The 25023-nt window shown below is 41.4% G+C and overlaps 1 protein-coding gene across 6 annotated transcripts in view; it reads left to right on the top strand.

Moving 5' to 3' along the window:
* Positions 1–25023, top strand: part of CTNNA2 (catenin alpha 2) — a 1267087-nt gene that overhangs the window by 940992 nt on the left and 301072 nt on the right. Inside the window, exon 8 of one of the 6 annotated variants that reach the window (XM_023732392.1) lies at positions 24979–24991. The exons of the other annotated variants lie outside the window; for them this stretch is intronic. Within the exon in view, the coding sequence (XP_023588160.1) occupies positions 24979–24991 (13 nt within the window). The remainder of the gene's footprint in view (positions 1–24978; positions 24992–25023) is intronic. 6 annotated transcript variants of the gene reach the window in all.

The raw sequence follows: 25023 nt of genomic DNA, 5'->3' as shown, positions 1-25023 counted from the left end.
AAATAGCTTTCCGCTTGGTGACAACCAGCATAATTAACTGGACTTTTTTTTACTTTCATATCCCATTTGGGATAGTGTGATAAAAACCTTAGGAAGTTGGAATAATACAGTTTTTTTTAAAGGGGTAAATATTCACTATCACTGAGCTCTTTCAACTAACAAGAACCATATTCTTTTCTCCCCTGTGCAGTTTTTCATCATTCAACTGAATGTTGTTTTTGTTGTTGTTAGGTGCCATAGAGTTGGTTACCACTCATGGCAACCTTGTGTACAGCAGAAGAAAACGCTGCCCTGTCTTGTGCCATCTTCACCATTGTTTCTATGTTTGAGCCCATTGTTGCAGCCATTGTGTCAATCCATCTCCCTGAGAGTCTTCCTCTTTTTCACTGACCTTCTACCTTACAAAGCATGATGTTCTTCTCCAGGGACTGGTCCCTCCTCATAACATGTCCAGAGTGTGAGAGATGAAGTCTCGCTATCCTCGCTTCCAAGGAACACTTTGGCTGTATTTTTCCCAAGACAGATTTGTTTGTTTGTCTGGCAGTCCATGGTATATTCAATATTCTTTGCCAACAACGTAATTCAAAGCCATCAATTCTTCTTTAGTCTTCTTCATTCATTGTCCAGCTTTTGCATGTATGTGAGGCGATTGAAAATATCATGGCATAAATCAGGCGTACCTTAGTTCTCAGAGTGACATCTTTGCTTTTCAACACTTTAAAGAGACCTTTTGCAGCAGATTTGCCCAATGCAATATATTGTTTGATTTCTCGACTGCTGCTTCCATGGGCATTGATTGTGGATCTAAGTAAAATGAAATCCTTGACGACTTCAATATTTTCTCCATTTATCATGCTGTTGGTTATTGGTCCAGTTGTGAGGATTTTTGTTTTCTTTATGTTGAGGTGTAATCCATACTGAAGGCTGTAGTCTTTGATCTTCATCAATTGAATAGGATATTGGAAATTGGAGCATCTGCTCTATTCAGCTTCAATGCAATTTATTAATTTGAGATGAGATTGTGTTTAGCTGTGATTTTATGCAGTTGACTTCCATGGTATTTATCTACTTTCTCAGACTGTCATCATCATAACTTGGAAATCTATGTTACCAAACAGATGCATGCAAAATTGACTTCTGAAGGCCTGACACATTCATAGAAACCACACAGTATTAATTTCAAGTTTGATTGAACCTCGGCAGCCATAACAAAGCTATAGGATGTTTTGATATATGTTTGTGTTTAATTTCTGAATCTCCCCCATCTTGTCTGCATGATCTTTAATGTTTTTGGACCTTTTATCTCATCTACAAATAGAGATAATAAAGTACTACCTGCGTTATAAGGTTGTTCGGAGGATTAAATTAAATAATGCACTGAAAAGTCCTTCATGAACTGTGAAACGATGTACAGATTTTAATTTATAGGGTTTTAAATTATTATTAGTAGTAGGATGCACATAAAGTACGAGAGTTGTCTCACATTATAACGCTAATCCCCATCACATAATCTGCTGTCTCTAAATTTTCATACAAATGTGCTAAAATTGGAGGAATTTATAACACTATATGTTGATTCTATTTTTTTTAACAATTTTTATTCCAGTTTAGAAAGCAGGCTATTTTGAGTGCAAAAGTAAATAAACAAAAAGACTTTTGAAAAATATCTGGTTAGCCTGATGGTCTATTTTATGTAAAGATGTGTTCTTGATTAAGGCACTAGCATAATCCAGATGTTCTGGGAGATGTCAGATTCTCTTTTTTTGTGATCTCAAACTCCAAATTTAGGGGCATATTCCAAATATCTTCAACTCTCATTTTCCTTAGCAGCCTAGCTGATAGGTTTGCCAGGCTTAGAGGAAACGAACAAACAAACAAAAAATACACACACATACACACACATACACACATACATATATTTAAAAAAAAATTGCCATTGAGTCGATTCCAACTCATAGCGACCCTATAGGACAGAGTAGAACTGCCCCCATAAGGTTTCCAAAGAGTGGCTGGTGGATTTATACTGCTGACCTTTTGGTTAGTAGCTGAGCTCTTAACCACTGTCCAACCAGTATTCTATACATACACACACATATATGTATATATATATGTATCTGGCAACTGTTGACTGGTGGGAGTGGGGAGTAATGGTAGGAGAACTTTTAAAGTTTGAGGTTGCCAGGTGAGTTGGGTGAATGTACTTAAGGGAATTGTTCTAAACCTTTCTTGAACCTATGTCTACAGCTATAGGTTTAGTCAGCTTAGAGTAATTCTTTATTTCCACTGTATGAAGCATTTTATTTTTCCTACAACTACCTCCATCAAACCTCTAAAGAGGGGTGAGAGGTTCCTTGGCATATAATTCCACTACTTATTCTTATCCTTTTATAACTGTTCAAGTTATAGTAGAGCTAAAGTTTTAAATCATTCTAGATTATTTAACCAGAAAGGATATACTTTTCCCCCATCATTTTCTAATATGAATTTAGGAAGGGCATTTAAAAGTAAGACAGAGACTTTTGAAGAGAGCAATTTCTCAATATTTTTCCAAGTTGGGAAAGTGCATATTCTTTGACCTAGTAATCGACTTCTACAAATTTATTCTATGGATGTGCTCCCCCAAGCATGCAATAATATACATACAAGGATTCTTATTGCCTTATTATTTATAAAGTGAAATATTGAAACTGGGTAGGCAGAATAATGACTACCCAAAGATGACCAAATCCTAATTCCTGGAAACTATGTATATATTACTTAACACAGCAGAAGGGACTTTGCAGATTTGATTAAGGTTAAGGTCATTGAGGTGGTGTCTTAGTTATCTAGTGCTGCTATAACAGAAATACCCCAGGTGGATGGCTTTATAAAGCAGAAATTTATTCTCTCACAGTCTGGGAGGCTAGAAGTCCAAATTCAGGGCCCAGCTCTAGGAGAAGCCTTTCTCTCTCTGTCAGCTCTGGGGGAAGCTCCTTGTCATCAGTCTTCCCCTGGATCTAGGAGCTTCTCGGCACAGGGACCCTGGGTCCAAAGGATGTGCTCTGCTCCCAGCTCTTCTTTCTTGGTGGTAGTTGGGTCCCTCTCTCTCTGCTTGCTTCTGTCTCCTTTTATCCCTTGTAAAATAAAAGATGATGCAGCCACACTCCTGGGAAACTCCCCTTTTATTGGATAAGGGCTGTGACCTGAGTAAGGGTGCTGCATCCCACTTTAGTCGTCATTAATATAACCTAATCTTGCCTCATTAACCAGGCAGAGATTAGAATTTACAACACATAGGACAATTACATCAGATCAAAAAATGGAGGACAAACCCATAATACTGGGAATTGTGGCCTAGCCGATTTGACACCTATTTTTTCAGGACACAATTCAATCCATGACAGATGGGAAGATTATCCTGGATAATCTAGTTAAATGAGTCCTTACAAGTGGAGAACCTTTCCCAGCTGTAGTCAGAGAGAGAGATATGATTATAGAAGCAGAGTCAGAGTGAATCTATATTGATCACTTTGAAGATGGAGGAAGGAAAACATAAGCCAAGGAAGTGGGAAGCCTCCAGAAGATGAAGAAGGCAAAGAAACGACTAATACCCTAAAACCTTCAGAAAGGAATGTAGCTCTGTTGACACCTTGATTTTAGCTTGGTAAAACCTATGTCAGACTCTTGAGTCACAGAACTGTAAGATAATATATTTGTGTTGTTTTAAGCCCTTTTTGTGTTAATTTGTTGCACAGCAATAGAAAACTAATTTGACAACAAAAATGCCAAAGAATAGGGAAACATTTAAATAAACTGTGGTTAACTCCAAATGGTGAGTATCATGAAGTTATAGAAAAGGCTGTGCCATTTACATTGTGCTAACATAAAAGAATATTGATAATCTATTGCCGAGTGGAAGAAGCAAATAAGAATACACAATGAAGATTTTACCCCATTTAAGTGAAAGTATATTCTTTATGAAAGTTTGAGATTATGTTTGTGTGTATATCTGTGTAGAAAATGATCTGAATAGCTCCCCAGCAAAACAGTATTATTATGGAAGAAGGGATAGTGGGAGGGGAGGCTTTTCCTTTTTACTTTATTCACATGAGTATTATTCAGAATGTTTAACTAATGCAGAATATTTTGTAATTTTAAATTATCTATAATAAGGCTAAGTCAAGTGCTGATTCACTGCCAGCCAGTCAGAGGGGGAGGTACTGCTGGACTCGAGTACAGTAGGCAAACCTAAAGTCCCTTGGAGGTTTTGCTATGGTGATACTCATGAGACTCAGAACAAGGGAATAACTTTCTCTCAGTTAAATTTTATCAGAGATCAGAAAGGGTGACCACGAGATGAACTTTTGGAAAACCTGACCAGAGCAGATGGAAACTGGCATCAGGCTTGAATGGCTGGTACCTGAGTAACCTCACCCTTAGAACGTTTTGCCCCATTGAAGGACTAAATGTTAATGACTGTTTTGGACTGGTAAAATGATTGGGAGGTGGAAGTTTCCTCCAAATATGAAAGAACCATAGCTAGAGAAGCCAGAGGTGGCCTGCAGTGTAATGGATTGCTTTTGTGTGGCCTTTCTCACCATGGTCTTCTAATTCCCATCCAAGTGATTGGGCGGGACTGTGCAGATATGATAATTGTTGAATTGTGGCCCACCAAAGTGATTGGTCAGTTTTGCCATCCTGCTGGGCTTGAAGTGAGCCACCCTAGAGGCAGGAAAGACATGATCCCACCACCACCAAGAAAGAACAGCCAGGGGTCAGCACATCCTTTGAACCCAGGATCCCTGCACTGAGAAGCTCCTGGAATTAGGAGGCAGAGAGAGAGAGCTGTAACACTGAAGGCAGTGAGAAGTGGCGGCAGAAACTTGGCAGCAGAGACCTGGCAGTAGGAGACAGGCTGGTGGGCTTCCCGGTCCATGGAGAGAGAAAGCTGAATGCCTTTGAGCGGAGGCCTAGGGCCAGGGAGAGGCATTCCTGTGAGCATGGCTTGGAAGAGGCTGTCCTGCTGGAAGAACTGTATCCTGAGTGTTCCTGAACCTTAATTGCAACTGTTACTTCCCTAATAAACCTCATAATCATGAGTATTATCTGTGAGTTCTGTGTGGCCATTGCAATGAATTATGGAACCCAGCAGAGAAGCAGAGAGTGCTGTGGGAGAGATGGTTGGAGTCAGAATTGGTAAAGATGGTGGAAAGAGGGACCATGTCTGACCTCCACCTAATAGGAATCAGGCTTGCACTGTTGATCTTGATTCTCCTTCCCCCTTGTGAAGTTAGAGGAGGTCAGACAGCACCCCCATGCCATTTTTACATCATTTACAGATTGACATCTTTGTTTCCCTGTTTTAAGTCTTTTAGCTTTGTTTTATTATTGAGAGTTCTTTACCTAGATTGGTATCTGGCTGATGCTGTCTTCTTTCCTAGACTGGTTGTTGTCTGATGTTGGTTCTCTAACCAAAGGACTCCCTTTAATATTTCCTCTAAGTTTGGTTTGGTTTGTACGAATTCCCTTAATTTATGCTTATCTGGAAATGTCCTAATTTTGGCATCATATTTGAGATAGTTTTGCAGGATATATTATTCTTGGTTGACAGTTTTTTTTTCTTTGAAGGTTTCATATATCTTTCCCATTGCCTTCTTGCTTGCACAGTTTCTATTGAGTGATCAGTTTAGTCTTATTGTTTCCCCTTTGCAAGTGACTGCCTTTTTCTCGAGCTGCTCTCAGGATTCTTTCTTTGTACTTGGTTTTGGCAAGTGTGATTATGTCTTGGTGAAGTCCTTTTGGTATCTGTCCTCTGTGGGGATTTTTGAGCTTCTTGGATGGTCAGCTTTTCGTCTTTCATGATATTTGGGTACTTTTCTGCCAGTAAATCTTCCACAATCTTCTCTTTGTTTTCCATTTTCTGCCCCTGTTCTGGAACTTTGCTCTTAGCAAAACCTCTAAGGGACTTTAGGTTTGCCTACTGTACTCGAGTCCAGCAGTACCTCCCCCTCTGACTGGCTGGCAGTGAATCAGCACTTGACTTAACCTTATTACAGATAATTTAAAATTACAAAATATTCTTGATTGTGTCCCACATAATTCTCAGGTTTTCGTCATTCTTTTCTGTGATTTTTCCTCAAACAAAGAGACGTCCATGGATTTGTCTTCAATCTCACTGATTCTGTCTTACATTGTTTCAAATTTGCTCCTAAAACCTTCTGTTGAATTGTCCATTTCTGAAATTTGGTTGTTTATCTTTTGGATGTCTAGTTTCTGTTTTTTTTTTATGATTTCTGATTTTTTTTTTAATTCTGACATTTTGTTCTGGTATTATTTTCCTGAATTCTTCTATTGCTGTGTCTGTTTTCTTTGATTTTTGCTATGTTTTTGTTCATTTTGTCTATGTTTTCATTGATTTTGTCTGTGTTTTCCTTGATCTCTTTCCTAATCTCTTGTAGACAGCCCTAAATATTGTTCTTTTAAATTCCGTATCAAGTAGTTCCACTGCCTTTTCTTCTTCGGGAAGGTTATCTGATTCTTTATTTTGGTCCCTTGTTGGAGCCATCTTGTCCTGGTTTTTTATATGTTTTGATATTGTCTGCTCTCTCCAAGACATTAAGGTATTATCTTTTTTGTTTATTGATTGTATGTTCTTTTTTTTCGCTGCTTTTTTGTTTTGTTTTGATATGTCAGTGCAGGTGGTCTGGGTGTGCTTTGTTGCTTGCTTTTCTGTGGGCATGATAGCTCTCAACACCTTGTCTGTGTGGGCAGGGGAGCAGCAGGCAAGGCAGGCCCTCTTCGCTCTACACTGGTTTGGTGAAGTGGCTGAGGGTGGAGTGGGCAGGCACTTTCTGCCTCCCATTGTTGGTCCAGTGATGTGGGAGAATGCACAGCCCCTCACCAGATGGGTGGGGGCGTCAGACAAGGACTGGTACAGGTTTGCTTTCCAGTGTTCAGCAGATGGTCGAGTAGTGGGTGGGGAAGTGTTGTGCAGGCCTGATTGCTGGGGATGCTCTAGCTACGGTGGTGTGCATGGGCTGACAGGAAGAGGGGCAGGTGGCTTACAGGGCTATGCAGAAGAGAGAAAGAAAAGAGAGAGAGAAAAAAAAAAGAGTAGCTGGCAGGTGGGGACAGGGCAGATCCGGGGCTGGTGGAAAGGGTGGGAGGTGGCTTACAGGGCTGGATGGGAGGTATAAAAGAAAGAAAGAAAAGAGAAAAAAAATGGCAGCATGGTGGGAGCCACCAAGTGAGGGTGAGACAGACTCAGGGCAGTGGTGGGCTGTAGCATTGGTGGCACTGTATCCATGTAAATGCAGCAGGGGCCAGCAGGAAGGGGAAGAGTGTGGTGGCTTATGGAGCTAGGTGGGAAGGAAAAAGAAAAGTAAGAAAGAAAAAAGGAAAAAAAACCTGGCATTGTGGTGGGGCTAGTGACTGGGGGTGGGGTAGACCCAGGGCTGGAGGGAAGGGAGGGGAGGTGGCTTATGAGGCTAGGTGGGAGGGAGAAAAAGAGAAGGAAAAGAAAGAAAAAAGTGGTGGCACGACAGGAGCCAACGGGTGGGGATGGGGAGGGCCTGGGGCGGTGGTGGGCCAGTGGCTCTCTATCCATGGTGGCACAGCAGTGGGAGGTGGGGGGAGGTGGCGTACGGGGCTATGTGGGAGGGAGAAAGAAAAGGGAGAAAGGGGCCTGCATTATGGAACGTGGCAATGGGGGCTGCCAGGATGGGGGCTTCTTGCTTCTACTCACCAGAAGGGTGAGGGGTGGGAAAGCATGTATCTATGTTTACTGGGTGCTCTGTCTCCTGTTGAGAGCTCTGTGAAGCTGCCTTCCCGTAGTCCCTGTCTAGGGCTGTTGTTGGCTGTGCTTCAAGATGGTGACACTCTGCGGTGTTCGTTGTCAGGGGACCTCACTCTGTATCTCTCCTTGTTCTCTGTTTTCCATCAGTTTCTTCTTCCATTCTGTGTTTGCTCTAGTTCTTTATCCCTTCATTTGATGTTTAGGGTTCCAGGACTGACATTTGTTATCTGTCTTACTTAGTTTTCAGGTGTTCTGCAGAGGGATGGCATGATGTGTCTGTCTAAGGTGCCATATTGGCTCTGCCTCTCCTATCATTGCTTTTTAAATTATCTGTCTCACTGTTAGACCAGTGGTTCTCAACTGGGGGCAGCTTTGTCCCCCAGTGGACATTTGTCAATGTCTAGCACATTTTTGGTTGTCACACAGTGGGGAGGACTGCTACTGGCATCTAGTGGGTAGGGGAGGCCGGAGATGCTGCTAAGTATCCTACAATAGGAAAAATGCGTATGTCCACAACAAAGAGTTAACTGGCTCAGAATGTCACTAGTATCAATGTTGAGAAACCCTGCTTCAGACTATAACTCTATGCAAGCAGGGACCATGACTGTCTTGCTGCATCTTCAGTGCCTAACACTGTGATCGTTATATGAGTCTCCAGTTAACTGGTGGAGTGAATGAATCAGGGCGATAGATTTGGCCATGATTCATCTCCACGTGGATTTTTCTACTCCCTTTAGTCCATGTGTGTGATTGCCCTGGCATCTGAAGTACACAGCTATCAGCAGCCTGCTCGAAGTACTAAGCATGTTAAACTGGAACTCTGAAATTTACAGTTCAAACCCCTGCTGAGAATTTGCACTTCCACCTAAGATATACTGAATCAGAATCTACATTTTAACAAAATCCCCAGGTAATTCTTATGTATAATACATTTTGAGAACCCTTGCTCTACTAGTAGGAGCCTTGGTGACATGGTGGTTAAAGAGATCGACAGCTAACCAAAAGATCAGCTGTTTGAAACCACCAGCAGCTCTGCGGGAGAAAGATGTGGCAGTTGATTTCCATAGAGATTTACAGCCTTAGAAACCCTATCACTATGAGTCAGAATGGACTTGATGGCAGTGGGTTTTTTTGGTTTTGGCTCTACTAGTGGTTCTCAGAATTGATCCCTAACCAGCAGCATTAGCATCATCTGGGAACTTGTTAGAAATGCAAATTATCAGCAGGTGTTTGAACTGGAACTAACCAGTTCAAAGCCCTGGTTACAGCACACACACGTACAAAAGTTTCTAATAAGGAAATAGGTGTCATATAGCTACTTAAAATACCTCATTTAGGCTTCTTAATCAAAAGCACCTGCAAGCTTTCACACAGAAGCCAGGAGTCACCTTTTTATCTTAAAAAAAAAAAAAAAAATTGTAAGCGAACACAAGACTAAATTTGCCTTTCACTATTTTATGAATCAAAAAATGTGTGAGAGCCCATTAGGATGATTTTGATTTATTTGTGTGTGTATGCCCGAGAATTGCCAGTTTTTGACAAAAGCTACAGGACTTTTTGAGGTGCTTGAGAGGGACGAGAAAGACATCTTGGCCTTCAGAGTGAGAAATGTGTTTGAGATTTTGAGAAACCCATTTCCCAGTTGTTGGACTACATGTGACCCCCTCCTTGTTCAGGCAAAATGCTTGATACAGGCCTTCTGCTATGAAATACTAAAGAACTTTCTGAGAAATCAATTACAATTTCTAGAAGCAATCCCTCCCTCCCTGCCCTCATCTCTGCCCTTTTGGACTCCTTGCTAACTTGACTCAGTGATGTATTTGAATAGGAAGTCAAAACCTCATCAAATCATTACACTGGTGTTCCCTGTTGCAATTCTGTAGGGCTCAGTATCATGTAGGTGCTTAATAAATACTCGTTCCTTGACAGAGTGATCTACTGCTTGAAATGGAATGTGGTGGTGACCCCAGGATGCAGAGAGACCAATTCAGCCTGGCTGGTGTGATTTGCAAAATGCAGATTCCACCCTGACCCAGCTGTCACAGATGGAAGCCTGCTCCAGTGTTGGGTGGATCCACCCTGGAGTGACTGAGTTTAAGAGTGATTCTTTCTATATTTAATGCTAACTTTGGTAGTTCTTCTGTTTGTTTGCTTTCCACTTAGCAGGCCCTGTTTAGTCACAAGGGAAAGGAAACAATTAGAGGCTTGGGATAGCTGTGAGAAAGGGCTCAAGTGGGGCTGCTATCCATGGTGGGGTTATACGTGGAACTCTGGGTGGAGGAGACTGGAAGGAAGGTGCATAGCTGGGCTGCCTTAAGCCTGACCTTGTGTTTGTGTCCATGTGAGTGAGGCAGAGAGGGGCAGATTGCCTGGCTTTTGCCTTCGGCACAGGGGACTGAAAGGACTCAAAATTGTAACAGGGTGATTCACGTCAAGTCAGACTTACTACTGATTTCACTCAGGACTTGAACTTCTCTGTACTTCTTGTACTTGCCCTCTGACCTTTTTTACTACCTACTAGTACCTTCTGGGGTGACGCAATGGTTAAGAGCTTGGCTGCTCACCAAAAGGTCGGCAGTTTGAATCCACCAGCCACTCCTTGGAAACCCTATGGGGCAGGTCTGCTCTGTCCCATAGGGTCCCTATGAGTCAGAGTCGACTTGATGGCAGTGGGTTTGGTTCATTTGGCTTAGTACCTTCTATGTCAGTATAGTAACTACATCCCCAGCCTGTTCCTACTTTGGATCCTGAGAGCGTCCCTATGGTATCTGAATCTCTAAGCTCCAGGGTGAGCTCTCAGCTACCTCTTGCCTCAAACTATGTAAGTATATCTTGTTTTCTCTTCTTTCTTGCCCTCTCTCACTTTGCTTCTATCACTATTTGATTCTTTTTTCTGTGTTTGTGTTTAACATGGTGGATATGTCTAATGTCTAAAGCCTCATTCCCTGATCAGTGAATTTGTTTTTAACTCTCTGCCTACACAGAAATTTCTATCCTAACCTTTCTATCCTATTTATGTACAGAACAATATTCTATTTTCCAAAATTTTCTTCACTGAGAGCCTACGTGCCAGGTGTCGGATTTGGTGAAATACACAAATGGGTAAACTAGACAGATGAAGTTACTAATCCCATGAAGTTTACAGTCTACTGGTAGAAGCAGATGAGAAACCAGCAAGCACATTACCTACGTAAGGTCTTTCTTAATTTTATTAGTAATCTAACTAGATACTTCTAGAGGTATTAGAAATGAGTTTAAAAAGTAATCTCTAATAAAAGATCTTGAGACTTTGTATTGTAGTGGAAAGGATGCTTAGAAAAGAGGTTTTTGTCTTGCTGCTTTGATCCATCTCTGGAAGCAAATCCTTACTGAGGTGTGTGTAGGTATTTAGCAGTTCCCTGAGCTGATTCCCCAACAGTATGGGGCAGACATGGCATGCCTGCTATGTCTGGCTTTCTCTTTTCAGTAAGCCCATCCCTTCCTCAACAACCCAAGAATGGGTGACTAAAATTGAACTTACTCTTGCTGCTGGTGGGCGATCTCCCGCTTCCTGGCAGTTACAGGTGCTTGGTTGATTAAAGTCATCAGTGAGGTGGATTCACTCCTGATTTCATTACCCATACATAGATCTGAAAAGGAGGAATCAGTTCCCAACATTTGCTCCCCACCCTTCCCTAGTATAAGAAACCACAGTTGTCAGAAGTTGAATTCCTCCCTACCTTATTAGTGAAATTTCAGGGTCCACATCTGACTCTTCTTTTTCATTTGTCTCATATTTGATTGTGTCACGAATCAACTTTAACTTGGTGAAAACTTCATGAATGTTATATACCATCAGATGCTCAAAATTTCCAAATGGAAATTCTTGGTAAAGCCAGGTCTAGCCTAGAAAGTGATATGTTATCCCTAGATGTTCAATCCATCCATCCTCCATCCACCCATGGCTTATTTGCTGGACACTGAGCCACTCCTTAAGAAGCTCACCATCAAGAAAGGAAAAAAAAAAAAAAAAATCGGAGTGAGGAGTCTGTTATTTATCAGATGTTATTTTCTTGCTAAACTCATACATCTTGTATGTATTAGCCCATTTAATTTTCACCACAGTCTTGAGTTTGGCATTGTTTTTACTAATTTTAAGATGAGAAAACTGGGACTTAGTGAGTTTAGGTAAAGTGCTCAGGGTTACCCAGCCAGTAGTAGCAGAGCCAAGATGTAACAAGTCTGTGCCCCTTTAAAAATTCTATTAAGGAATAGAAGGGGTAGGAGAGAACAAGAAGCTGGGAGTGGGGAGGGCAATAGTATGGACTGAAAGTCGCATTTGCATTGTCATTTTACATTCGAATAAGATAACACTGATTTGTCTATCAAAACATCTCTCTCCTCTCACCCTAAGTCTTAGTGTCATAAGCCCTTGGGAGACTAAGATGACCCTTGGCGCTGGCACTATGCCTTTCTATGGCTGCACATGACCAAATAGTTATGGATGTACATAAAAAGTTTGGTATTAGATCCTGGAAGGTTTGAGATTTTGTAATACATTTTCTTCTGTGGTCTGTGGTCCCAACTCAGCCTGGGAAATTTAGCAACATAATGCTTTGCCTCCCGCATTCATTCAGTCACTAACTGTCTCTACAAGGTTTTATTGAGTAGAAAGGAAACTCCATGGGGGCATTGTACCAGATACAAGGAGATTTAGCCACTCCCTCACAGAATTTATGTTCTACCTACTAGAGGGCGGAGCCCTGGTGGCACAGTGGTTAAGAACTTGGCTGCTAACCCAAAGGTCGGCAGTTCGAATCTACCAGCTGCTCTTGAAAACCCTAAGAGGCAGTTCTACTCTGCCCTATATGGTCACTATGAGTCGGAATCAACTCGACGGCAATGGTGTGGTGGTGAGAGGAGAGAGTATCTATACCTAAGTAACAGTTAAAAGACAATGCCAGATGAACTTTCAACACACACACACACCTCTTCAATACACATACATTCAAATGTAAAACATAACTAAAATATTTTTATTTTATTCAATTGTATTGCATATGCAGTTGACAAATGCGTCACCAAAACAATTTGGAGTTTACCCTAAGCTGGTCCAATAGTTTTTTTCTTGCCATCAGTATTGAAATTCCTTTTTTTGGGGGGGAGGGGGACGGTTCATGTCATTAACTGAAAGCAACAGTACTTCATTCAGTTGAGCTTACTCTGAGTGAACAGAGAAAATTTAAGCACCAGCCCCTGGTCCTACTCCTGCTATTTTTCATCAGGGTCTGGAAGTCAGGGGGCTGTTACAAGCCAGATGTCTGACTATGGGGCATGTGCGGTGAGACCACTGTGCCAGATTGCCCAAAGAAAGCTTTTTAGGGCTTTGTGGAGAGGGATGTCATGGCTTGACATAAGGAAAAGACTGCTGTATTTGCTATTACAGTTAAGAGAATGGAAAATTCTGTGTGATCTATAGCGGTCAGGAGAGGCAGGGTTTGATCTGAGCTATAGAGGACTGGTTCAGAAACAGATGGGTGAAAGAAGGCAGAGTTGGCATGCAGGATAATGGGGTACTTGGAGAAACTCTCCTTTGTGGGGAGTAAGATATAATTACAAGGTAGCAGAGAGGATGGGGCCACAGGTAGAGGAACGTGGGAGTAAAGGTTCAAAAAACAGTGCGAAATCAGCAGAGTGTAGACTTGTTTTTGGGGGCAGTGGTGTTTCAGTGGTAGAATTCTCACCTTCTCTGCAGGATAGTTGGGTTTGATTCATGGACAATGCATTTCAAGTGCAGCCACCACTTCGTGTCTCAGCGGAGGCTTGCGTGTTGCTATGATGCTCAACAATTTCAGTGGAGCTTCAAGACTAAGAAGGACTAGGAAGAAAAGCCTGGTGATCTATTTCTGAAAATCACCCAGTGAACACCTTATGAATACAATGGTCTGATTCTGTGGTGCATGGGGTCTCCATGAGTTGGGGTCCGACTCAATGGCAGCTACCAACAGCAGCAGACTTTGGTTTATCAGTAGAAGTTCTGGAATACCGCCTGGGTTAGGATCCTGTTTTTGTTTGTTTGTTTTTTTAATTTTGTTCTACAGTTTTCTCCCACTCTGTCTGGGACCCTCTATTGTGATCCTGGTCACAGCAGTTAGTGGTGGTAGCCAGGCACCACCTAGTTCTTCTGGGCTCAGGCTGGTGGAGGCTGTGGTTCATGTGGTCCATTAGCACTTTGAACTAATACTTTCCTTGTGTCTTGGATTTTTTTCATTATGCTTTGCGGTTCATGTGGTCCATTAGCACTTTGAACTAATACTTTCCTTGTGTCTTTGATTTTTTTCATTATGCTTTGCTCCAGATGGGATGGGACCAATAGATTTATCTTAGATGGTCACTCGCAAGCTTTGAAGACCCCAGATACTACTCACCAAAGTAGGATGTAGAACATTTTCTTTATGAGCTATGTTATGCCAGTTGACCTAGATGCCCCCTGTGACCATAGTCCCCAGCCCTAAGCCCCAGTAACTCGATCCTTCAAGATGTTTGGATGTGTCTGGGAAGCTTCTATGACATTGCCTTGGTCAAGATGTGCTGACTTCTTCTATATTGTGTGTTGTCTTGTCCTTCACCAAAGATAACACCTATCTACTACTATCTAGTTAGTGATTTGCCCTCCCTACCCCTCCCCTCCTTGGTAACCATCAAAGATTGTTTTTTTCTGTGTATAAACCTTTTCCTGGGTTTTATAATAGTGGTTTTATACAATATTTGTCCTTTTGTGATGGTCTTATTTCACTCAGCATAATGCCCTTCAGGTTCATCCATGTGGTGAGATGTTTCACAAATTTATCATTGTTCTTTATCATTGCATAATATTCCATTTCCGCCACGCATCTGTCAGTTCGTTGTACTGTAGGGATGTGAGAGTTGCTGTAATGCTGGAAAGCTATGCCACTGGTATTCAAATAATAGCAGGGTCACCCATGATGAAAAGGTTTCAGGTGAGCTTCCACACTAAGACAGACTAGGAAGAAGGACCTTACAGTCAGCTTTTAAAAAAATTTAGCCAGTGAAAACCTTATGAATAACAGCAGAACATTATCTGATATAGTGCCGGAAGATGATGCCCTCAGGTTGGAAGGCACTCAAAATATGACTGAGGAAGAGCTGCCTCCTCAAAGTAGAGTCCACCTTAATGACGTGGAAGAAGTCAAGCTTTCGAGACCTTCGTTTGCTGATGTAGGAGGACTCAAAATGAGAAGAAACAGCTGCAAACATCCATTGATAATTGAATGTGGAATGTACAAAATATGAATCTAGGAAAATTGAAAATTGTCTAAAATGAACTGGAATGTATAAACATCGATATCCTAGGCATTAGTGAGCTGAAATGCACTGATATTGGCCATTTTGAATCGGACAGTCATATGGTCTGCTATGCCAAGAATGACAAATTGAAGAGGAATGACGTTGCAATCATTGTAAAAAAGAACATTTGAAGATCTATCCTGAAGTACAATGCTGTCAGTGATAAGATGATATCCATATGCCTACAAGGAAGACCAGTTAAATACAACTATTATTCAAATTTACGCATGAACCACTAAGGCCAAAAATGAAGAAATTGAAGAGTTTTACCAACTTCTGCAGTCTGAAATTCATCGAACATGCAATTTTTTTTTTTTTTTTGTGTGTGTGTGTGTGATCTTACAAAATTTTCTTAGGCTCTCTACACTAGGACCAGCAGTCTCCTTTATCTCTTTGTATATTGCATCCAACTAACCTTATTTGGATGTGTACATGAAGATGTGACAATGACAGGCAAGTAATTCTGGAAGCTGGTTTAACTATCTTTTTCTTTGTTCAGAGACTTTTTTAAAGTTGTGTGGAAGGGTGTGTGAGTTAGGGAGGGGGTCGTGCCTACTTTGTATTGCTTTGGTTTCTCGGGCCGCATAACTTTTCTTTCTTAATTAAATGGTTTGGTTTGGAAACTCATGTTTTTGAGATAGATGACTAATTCTTCAGAAATTAAGCAGAATTTCCTTAATCATGGATCCTTAGTCCTATTTCTGGCTTACTACCAGCAAATGGTTGCAAAGCTTGTAGTCCCCAAACTAGGCTACTCAACAGAATTCCACGAAAAGCTGGAAATGCAGATTCCTGGGCCCCACCATCAGAAAGCTTTTGATTCAGGAGTTTGGGCATAAGGTTTGAGAGCTTCTATGTATAAAACGCTTCAGATGATTAGTCAAGATGGGACCCACTGAACTATCCCTGTGTCTTCAGAACTTGCCTATAATTAAAAAAAAAAAAGAAGAAGCTTATTAACAAACGAAGATTTCCAGGTCCTACTCCAGAGCTACTGAAACAGATTCTCTTTGATGAAAGGCGCAGCAATATGTGTTTGTAACAACTATCTTCCATGAATGTTTTTGGCCTAAGGATTATTGGGCCCAAGACTCTCCTGCTGACCTGCTCATTTCTAGCTGCCATTTACCACCATTTAATAAGCTACACTCTGGAGTCATAATTCACATAAAGGTTTATACTAGAAGTCTGTCACCAAAGCCCTGTATCATCAGAGATGTGTATTTGGGGATTAATTTGTTCTTCTGGCTTTGTGAGTAGATAGTAAATGTTCCTGAGTGATGGCCCAAATGGTCTGTGCGTGACTGCCAGCGGCACTTTGGAAGAAAAGCACTGGAGATTTGCTGCAGTAAAGATTACAGCCAAAAAACCCCAATGGAGCAGTTCTATTCTATAACACGTGGGGTCACCATGAGTCAGAATGGAGTCATTAGCAATTAACAAAAACAACAACAACAGGGATGAATAGTTGAGAAACACTCTCAGCCACCACCCAAGGGCTCTGAGAAGGCTCAGGAGGTCAGGAGTCAGCAAAGAAGAATTAAGTCACATCAAAAAAGTTCTCCCAATTTCAGCTATTTACCCTTTTTGACCCACAGACAAAGACTTGTATCCTAGCTGCTTCTGCTTCACATTGTTACTAGGATCCAGTGAATTGGGAAATATGCACGCACTATTGAAAGTCATAAAATGGTAGGATTATAACCTAGGCAAAGGTTTTGTTGTATGAATTTTGGTTTGTTTTTTCCCTACAGCTGGTCTGGAGAGAATTCGATGCACTTCTTAAAATTCCGTGCAGACTTAGCAAACTTTCAGTAAGATCCCAGCATAAGAAGGAAAAAGATCTAAGTGTCTGGCTGGTTGTGATACACATTCTCAAGTCTCCCCCTTAGTAGACACAGTGTACGCTATAGAGAGCAAAGTGTAGTTTTAAGACCCTTGTAATTCTTTACAAATTAACACAGCAGATGGTGTTTATGGGAGCCACATAGTGAGGAATATTTGGGACGATGTGAGACATGTGTGCCAGGGTTTTGGCCTGCCTTCTACTTAGTTTAGTTTTTAACTGTCATGTTACAAAAATTCTATTTGCCTCATAAAGTTTTCATTGGTTCCAAGGGTGAGGAAATGTCCCTAGAGTTGGTTCTGTTATGAGGTAGATTCCGAATATTCATAGATAGGGCCCTGACTCACCTAAGCCTGAGGAGTGCCTGGTGCTTGCTCCATCATTAGGTAGTGGGAGGCTCCTGGGCATTGGTGTTGGTGATGGGGAACAATGTGGGTTTCCTTTCCAGCTTGGGGATGGATTCCAATATTTGAGGGAGAGCTGAAGGCCTGATGAGCTCCACTTCTGAGGGTGAGGCGGGGAGGGAAGGACAACAGAAAAGGGCCTACAATGAAGTTAGCAGCTCTAGATTGGAGCTTACATATTAGTGTATAAATAGTTTAAATATTTCCTTAGTGTTTTAACTGTCCAAATAATTACAAAGAAAATATTATCCCCTATTAGTTCTATCATGGTGATAAGACTTAAAGTGAACAGGACCTGTGCGCCTTTTTGTGGGGAGCTTGAGAGGACAGAGAAGACACCAAGATAAAGATTGAGTGGTGATGGTGGTAGACGGGACAAGAAGAAGCAGTGGTCGCCAGAGCCTTTGGTGAAGAAGAAGAGAAACTTGAGTTGATTTGGCCAGGAATGAAGCCCTGGCCCCGGCATGTGCAATGAGATCTATACAGGGTGTCCTGGGCTGACAGGAAGTGCCTTGTACCACAGAACCATGTATTTCCTGTGCCTAGCATCACTTATGAACCTTCTTCACTTTACTTTGCTGTGGGACTGGCAAAACAGAAGGGTCACCACATTCTCTACTTAATGTCCTGCCTTTAGGCGCTGCCCATTTCTTAGAAGCTCCATTTCATCAAACTCTTTGGTACTTAAGTCCTCGAGCTTGTCTACTCCCATTTTTAACCATTTTCAGGGAAGGTTTTGATGAAATTCTTTATTCTTGGTATGTTCCTTCTTCCATGGGTATGCAGGTCTTAATTACATGAGTGCATTTCGAAGTCTTTGTCTCTTAGGAAATTTAGTCTTCTTCCTTCATAGGAGAGGTTTTGAGCAGGGAAGGAAGGGAATGAGGGCAGAATATGGGCTACATCATTGCTCTGCAACTGATGAAGACGCAGCTAGCCTTCAATTGCACCAGTGCACAGAAGTAGCCCTATGCCAAAGATCTATATCATGTAACCATCTCAAACAGCCAGAATACTAATTTATTTTTTTAATGCATATTGATAATATGTTTAGCATCTACTGTGCGTAAGCCACTGTGCCAGAAGCTTCAGAGTTTCAGGAAAATAGAATTGGCTGGCACAGTCCCATTCTTGAGCTCCTGTGCCTCAAACTGGGAAGAAGGGACATATACCATACTCATGACAAATTTCTGAACAATACAGGATTGTAATGATACATCTTATATATTTGTTTTTATATTGCATTTCATACATTTGTATTTGTATGTTAGCTTTCAAGGGTGACATCTGAAGTTTAATTAACGATACAAAGACTTTGCACAGTACATAATTGTTGCCTGGTTGGTAATTGTTTATAAAGCACCAAATAAGTAGTAGCTTGGCTGCACACACTCAGAGAAGGGTGCATCTCTGCAAACTGGGAGGGCAGTGAAGATTTGGTGGAGGAATTACAATATGAGTTGGCCCCTGAGCTATTGATAGAGAGGAACAGGGAGGCCAAGACTTGTGGTTTCTATACAGCCTTACTTTCTGTTACTGAAGTCACTCTCGGCCTGAATGTTTTCTGATTTCGGTGAATGCTCAGCTATGTGGACCCAATTATTGACCTCTTTTTGAGAAATAAAATACCACACTCCAGGGATCTTTTAGGTGTTGATGGCTCTAACTGTAGCTCATGGTTTGGGAATACACACTTAAAAATGAAATGGAACTTTAAATTTCATTGAAATTTAAATCACTTATTCTATATGGGTATATATGTGTTTGTGTATGTGTATAAAATCAGTGGGAATTTGCACTTTGCCTTGACTACTTTCATCTCAACTGTAAAAACGAAATGGCATTTTTTAGCAGTTCACTTAGTTCATGATCTTTCAGAGGCTGAGAAGGAATGTGTGGATAATTAACCCTGGCTTTTAGCCATCACCCAAGGACGGGGAGGCTGATGAAAAATGTCTTCTATGCAGACTTGTCTGACAGATAATCACTGAGGACTACACCTATATTGATAAAATAAATCAGGGAGCAAGAACTGTAACATTACACAGGTGCCAACCGCATCCTGTGGCTTTGATCAGCAAATTTTGAAGTAGGTAAAATTTATTTTTAGGGTCTCACATTTTCCAAATCATCCATCCCTTTCATGTCTCCTTCCTATCCTCTGATGCCTACTTGGACCATCCATCCATCCATCTATACACAAATATTTCCTGAGCACTTTTTATGAGTTTCATACTAAGTCCTCTGGGGAGAAAACCAAGGCATTCTCCAACTACAAAAAACATAGGTTCTAATCTACAGCCACATGAAAATTTGTTAAATAACACATAATGGTATTTTGTCGTTGTTGTTGATAGCTGCTATTGAGTCAGCTTCTATTTCATGGGGAACTCATGCACAATGGAACGAAACACTGCCCAGCCCTGCGCCATCCCATGATCAGTTGCAGATGGGACCATTGTGGTCCATAGGGTTTTCATGGGCTGATACTTGGAAGTAGATAGCCAGGCCTTCTTTTCTAGTCTTTCTTAGTCTGGAAGCTTCCAGGAACCTGTTTGGCATCATAACAACACACAAGCCTTCACTGACGGTAGTCAGATGGTAGCTGTGCATGAGGTGCATTGGCCAGGAGTTGACCCCTGGTGTTCCACATGGAAGGCAAGCATTCTACTAAGGAACCACCACTGCCCCCTGGAATATTGTTAACAGCTGCATTATTTGGCACAGAGTGTAACTGAATGATGTTGTCAGAGAAAGGAAATCTTCAAGGACTAGATCAGTCTAGAAATACTCCTAAGAGGAGAGGACTCTTGAGCTGTGCCTTGAGGAATGGGTTAAAAACCAAAACCAGTTGCTGTGGAGTGAATTCCAACTCATGGCAGCCCCATGTTTGTGAGAGTTGAATTGTGCTCCATAGGGTTTTCAATGGCTGATTTTTTTGGAAGCAGATCACCAGGCCTTCCTTGCTAGTCACCTATGGGTGAATCTGAACCTCCAACATTTTGGTAAGTAGCCAAGCACATTAACAATTTGCACTACCCTGGGATGATCTTGGTTAAGTTGAATGATTGAAGGGAGAATGGCCCCTTCCAGGTAGTGACCAACATGAGCCTAAAAGAGAAGAAGTTTGTGAGTCAATGAGAAGGAACAAATTGATTAGAGATTATGAAGCCTTAAAATACAGGCCAAATAATTTAGTAGAATGTAAAGATCCAGTAAGAACTAAATAGGAACTGAGGAATACTGAGCCGAGGAAATGAAAGCTTGGCCTCAACATGCTGTACTGAGGATGATGAGGGGTGTATTAGGCAGAGGGATTTGAGGGAAATCATGAATTCTAGAGTCTTTTTGATGGGCAGATTCTTAAGGCTAGCGTCTAACTACATTTAGGGGAGAAATATGATACCAGCATTTAGAACTTGGGCAATGATTGGTGCTGGGGAAGAGCTCATGAATGAATTTGGATTCCCTAACAAGGCCTAAGCTCTCCAGGAAATGCTCTAGTCCTTCCTTCCCCACCACCCTATATTGAAATTATTTTGGCCTGGTATTGGAGCCCTGGTAGCACAAATGATTAAGTGTTCGGCTGCTGACCTAAAGGTTGGGAGTTCCAACTCACCCAGCAGCTCCATTGGAGAAAGACCTGGAGATCTGCTTCCATAAAGAATACAGTGCAGAAAACCCTATGGGGCAGTTCTACTGTGTCTCATGGGGTTTCTAGGAGTTGGAATCAACTCAGTGTCACTGAACAATAATAAATTTAGTTGGGCCTTTTTGTTTGCAAGTGACAGATATCCAACGTCAACAAACAAAGGGGGTTTATTAACTCATGATACTAGGAAATCCGTTGATGGATACTTATAACTTTAGGTACAGGTGGATTCATTCACTGAGTAAATAAAATTTATTGAAAGTTTATTATATGACAAAAGACCCCTGGTGACTCAATGGTTAAGCACTCGGCTGCTAATGTTTGAACCTCCCAGCCATTCCTCTGGAGAAAAGATCCGGCAATCTGCTCCAGTAAATATTATGGTCTAGGAAACCTTATGGAGCAGTTCTACCCTGTCCTGTAATATCGCTATGAATCTGAATGACTCGACGGCACACAACAATAACAATACCATTATATGACAGGCATAGCTCCAGGCTCTAAGAATAAAATAATAAGCAAAGGATAGACTGTACTTTCATGGAGCTTTATTTTAGAAGTTTATAATGGAAAAAAACAAACTAGTTGCCATCTTGTAGATTCCAACTCATGGCCACCCCATGTATGTCAGAGTAGAACTGTGCTCCATAGGGTTTTCAACAGCTGATTTTTCAGAAGTGCATTTCCAGACCTTTTTTCCAAGGTGCCTCTGGGTAGACTCGAACTTCTAACATTTCAGTTAGCAGCCAAGCACTTAACTGTTTGTGATACTCAGTACTGAATACTGAACATACCACTGAATATTAAATATACTGTGCATGGCCAGAAGAAAGAACAGATTTGTCTGGAAGAAGTACAGCCAGAATGCTTCTTAGAAGCAAGAATGGTAAGGCTTCGTCTCTCTTACTTTGGGCATGTTATCTGGAGGGACCAATCCCTGGAGGAGGACATCATGCTTGGTAAAGTAGAGGAATAGCAGAAAAGAGGAGGAACCTTAACAAAATGGATTGACGCAGTGGCTGCAACAATGAGCACAAACATAACGATGGTGAGGATGACACGGAACTGGGCAGTGTTTCATTCGGTTGTACATAGGGTCACTATGAATTGGAGCTGACTTGACAGCACCTAACAACACAAACAAAAGTATAATGGAAAATATAAACTGATTTGATTTGACTCCAAAATCCGTTTTCCCTTCCTTTCTATTCCCTTTCCCTAACTCCTCATCCTTTCTTTGCCCTTAACTCCTCTCATAATACTTCTCTCCTCTCTCTCCCTTCTTCCTCTCTCCTCTCTATCTCTCAGTTCTTCTTTCTCTTTGTGGGCTCTATTTCCAAAGACTCCCTAAGCAGCTCAAGGTTTATCTACTACCAGTTTATCCATCCTAGTGTGTGGGAAAAAATAACTCCTTCCTAAAAATTCTACATACATCCCTACAGCTGATGGTCACTGGTTTGGTTGGTATCTTAACTTTATCCCTTGGCCATAGTACCTTAGTTGAGAGTCAAAAGGAAAACTTAGGGGGCTGTTAATGAAACAAGATGGATAAGCTCCTTGGCAAACAAGACTGACCCACTGTGACCTCCCAGAGCCAGTCCTTTTTTTCGTATCTCTCATTGTATGTGCTGGTGTTTCTGTGCAGATGGGTAGGGCCTGGTAGTCTCAGCAGTAACGCAATCCTGATATTCTTACATTACATACTGATGATTCTTTCCTTGAAAGTTGATGAAGTCTTGCAGAGAAGTGTCAGATATGCATTTTCACTCTGTCCCTTTGTCATCAGTTTTTTCTCCCTCCACATCTACCACCCCCCCCCCCCACACACACACACCAGGGTCCAAAAACAGGTGGGTTGTGATTTGGTCACAGTATCACACCTGTGAACATGGATTTGGTTTGTGGCCACTGCCAAACTTTCATCCATTCTAAGGAGATATTGCCAAGCTTCTTTTCCAAGAGAAATGTCCTTAGCTAGTGAAAAGGAAATATTTAGAAAGGCCCACATTCTTAGCTGTGATTTACACATAATATAAAAGTATTGTGAAATGTTCAATGTTCTATAAATAATGGTGCTATTTGTAATAAGGATGTGATTTCTATATGTGGGGTTAAAGCATAGGTGGGCAACCCTCCAAATATGATAGGCTGACTGCTGGATCAATAGATAATTTTTTCTCCTCCATCTTGTTGTCTAAATCATAGGTTTAAATGGCAGCAATATGTGTTGGAGATAGAGTACATGGCACAGTATTACTTTCTGCCATTCTGATGATTTTGACTTCCACTTCTTTCAAATGATAACAGTTTGTAGACTGCACATTTAATTAGCTTTCCACACATCCAGTATCTTAGAGTCACAGCTATACAATATTTTGAAAATTTCTCATAAATTCAGTCAGGTTTGTAGGTACTGTTGAGGGAAAGGAAGAGAGTGAAAGACATCTGCCTTCTTACAGCCAAGCCAAGGTAGTAATAGCTTGCCCTGAAATGAGTGTGAAGCCATGGATTCAACGGAAGTGCTGGGATGGTAGATTGATATTCCTAGGGCTTCCACGAATAAACTCTTGTATGGAATTGTGCGTTCTAGGTGAGTGAGGGGCTGGGATGGGGAACAGCCTGCAAAGAAATATTCAGTCACTTTCAGAAATTTAAAAATTGATATGCCTTACTTTTTGTTTTGTAAATGAGGGAGTTGGTAACGGCTGTCTGATAGTCAACGAATAATATAAGCACATTGCATACATCTTCAGTATTTCAGAAAAGGTAATGGATATTGGCTTAGTTTCTTAGTGCTTCTGTAACAGAAGTATCACTAGTGGGTGTCTTTAAAGAACAGAATTTTATTTTCTCACAGTTTAGGAGGCTGGAAGTCTGAATCCAGGGCACCAGCTATAGGGGAAGTCTCTCTCTCTGTCAGCTCTGGGGGAAGATCCTTGTCTCAGCTCCTGTAGCCCTGGAATTCCTCGGTTCCTTGGCAATCTTCTCATGGCATCTGTCTTCCCCACTTTGTGTTCACTCCTGTCTCTGTGTCTGTGCTGCTCCTTGTAATTCAGAAGTAATTAGGTTTTGTACACACCCTACGCTGATATGGCCTAATTAATATAACGAAGAAAACCCTATTCCCAAATGGATTCCATCCACAAGTATAGGGGTTGGGATTCCAACACATATTTTGGGTGGACACAATTCAATCTATAACAGATATTAATATAGTGAAACAGAAAGGAAGTAAGGGAAAGAGAGAGAAAGGAAGAAAGAAAAGACCATCCCCCATAGTAAAAACCAAAACCAAACCATTGCCAGTGAGACGATTCCGACTCACAGTGACCCTATAGGACAGAGTAGAACTGCCCCATAGGGTTTCCAAGGAGCGCCTGGTGGATTCAAACTGCCAGCCTTTTGGTTAGCACCCGAACTCTTAAGCATTACATCACCAGGTCCTTTATTTCCCAAAGGGCAAAGGGTGGTATTAGAAGACAGTGTTGAAATAAAATACTGTGCTGTTTATGAAGACTAATTGTAAAAATCACAATTTTGATTAATAGCCGCAATCCTTTGGTTTAGGACTACACTGGAGATATGAAAATCTTCTTGCAAATTTCTGATACATTGGCAAACTGGACTTGAATTTTGAGCCAGAGGACAGGAGAATAAATGAGCTTCTGTAATAATCCAAATCAGGACATTTCTTCCCTTTTCTGTCATCAGTTCAAGCCATGGATCTACCACGGGTGTGTTTTGTAAAATAGTGCTCCAAGACTAACACAAATAAAGTTTAACGGCACCTCCCTAGCACACCAGATGGCCGCCAGAAAAGACGCCTGGAGCAATGTGCGAGAGTACTCCCTCCTGTCTTCTTTTTTTAATAACAATATTTATTAAATGGCTATCTCTACTGCAGACTCATTTTCTGCAGGGCAAGATAAGGAAGGCAAGTGGGGGCAGGTCCAAGAAAGGTATGCAAGGTCTGTGGACAAAAGTGAGGGAGGAAATACAC

Source organism: Trichechus manatus, unplaced genomic scaffold (genome assembly GCF_000243295.1).
Source record: "Trichechus manatus latirostris isolate Lorelei unplaced genomic scaffold, TriManLat1.0 scaffold00004, whole genome shotgun sequence".
NCBI classification, from domain to species: Eukaryota; Metazoa; Chordata; class Mammalia; order Sirenia; family Trichechidae; genus Trichechus; species Trichechus manatus.
This window is presented reverse-complemented; position numbering and strand designations above follow the sequence as displayed.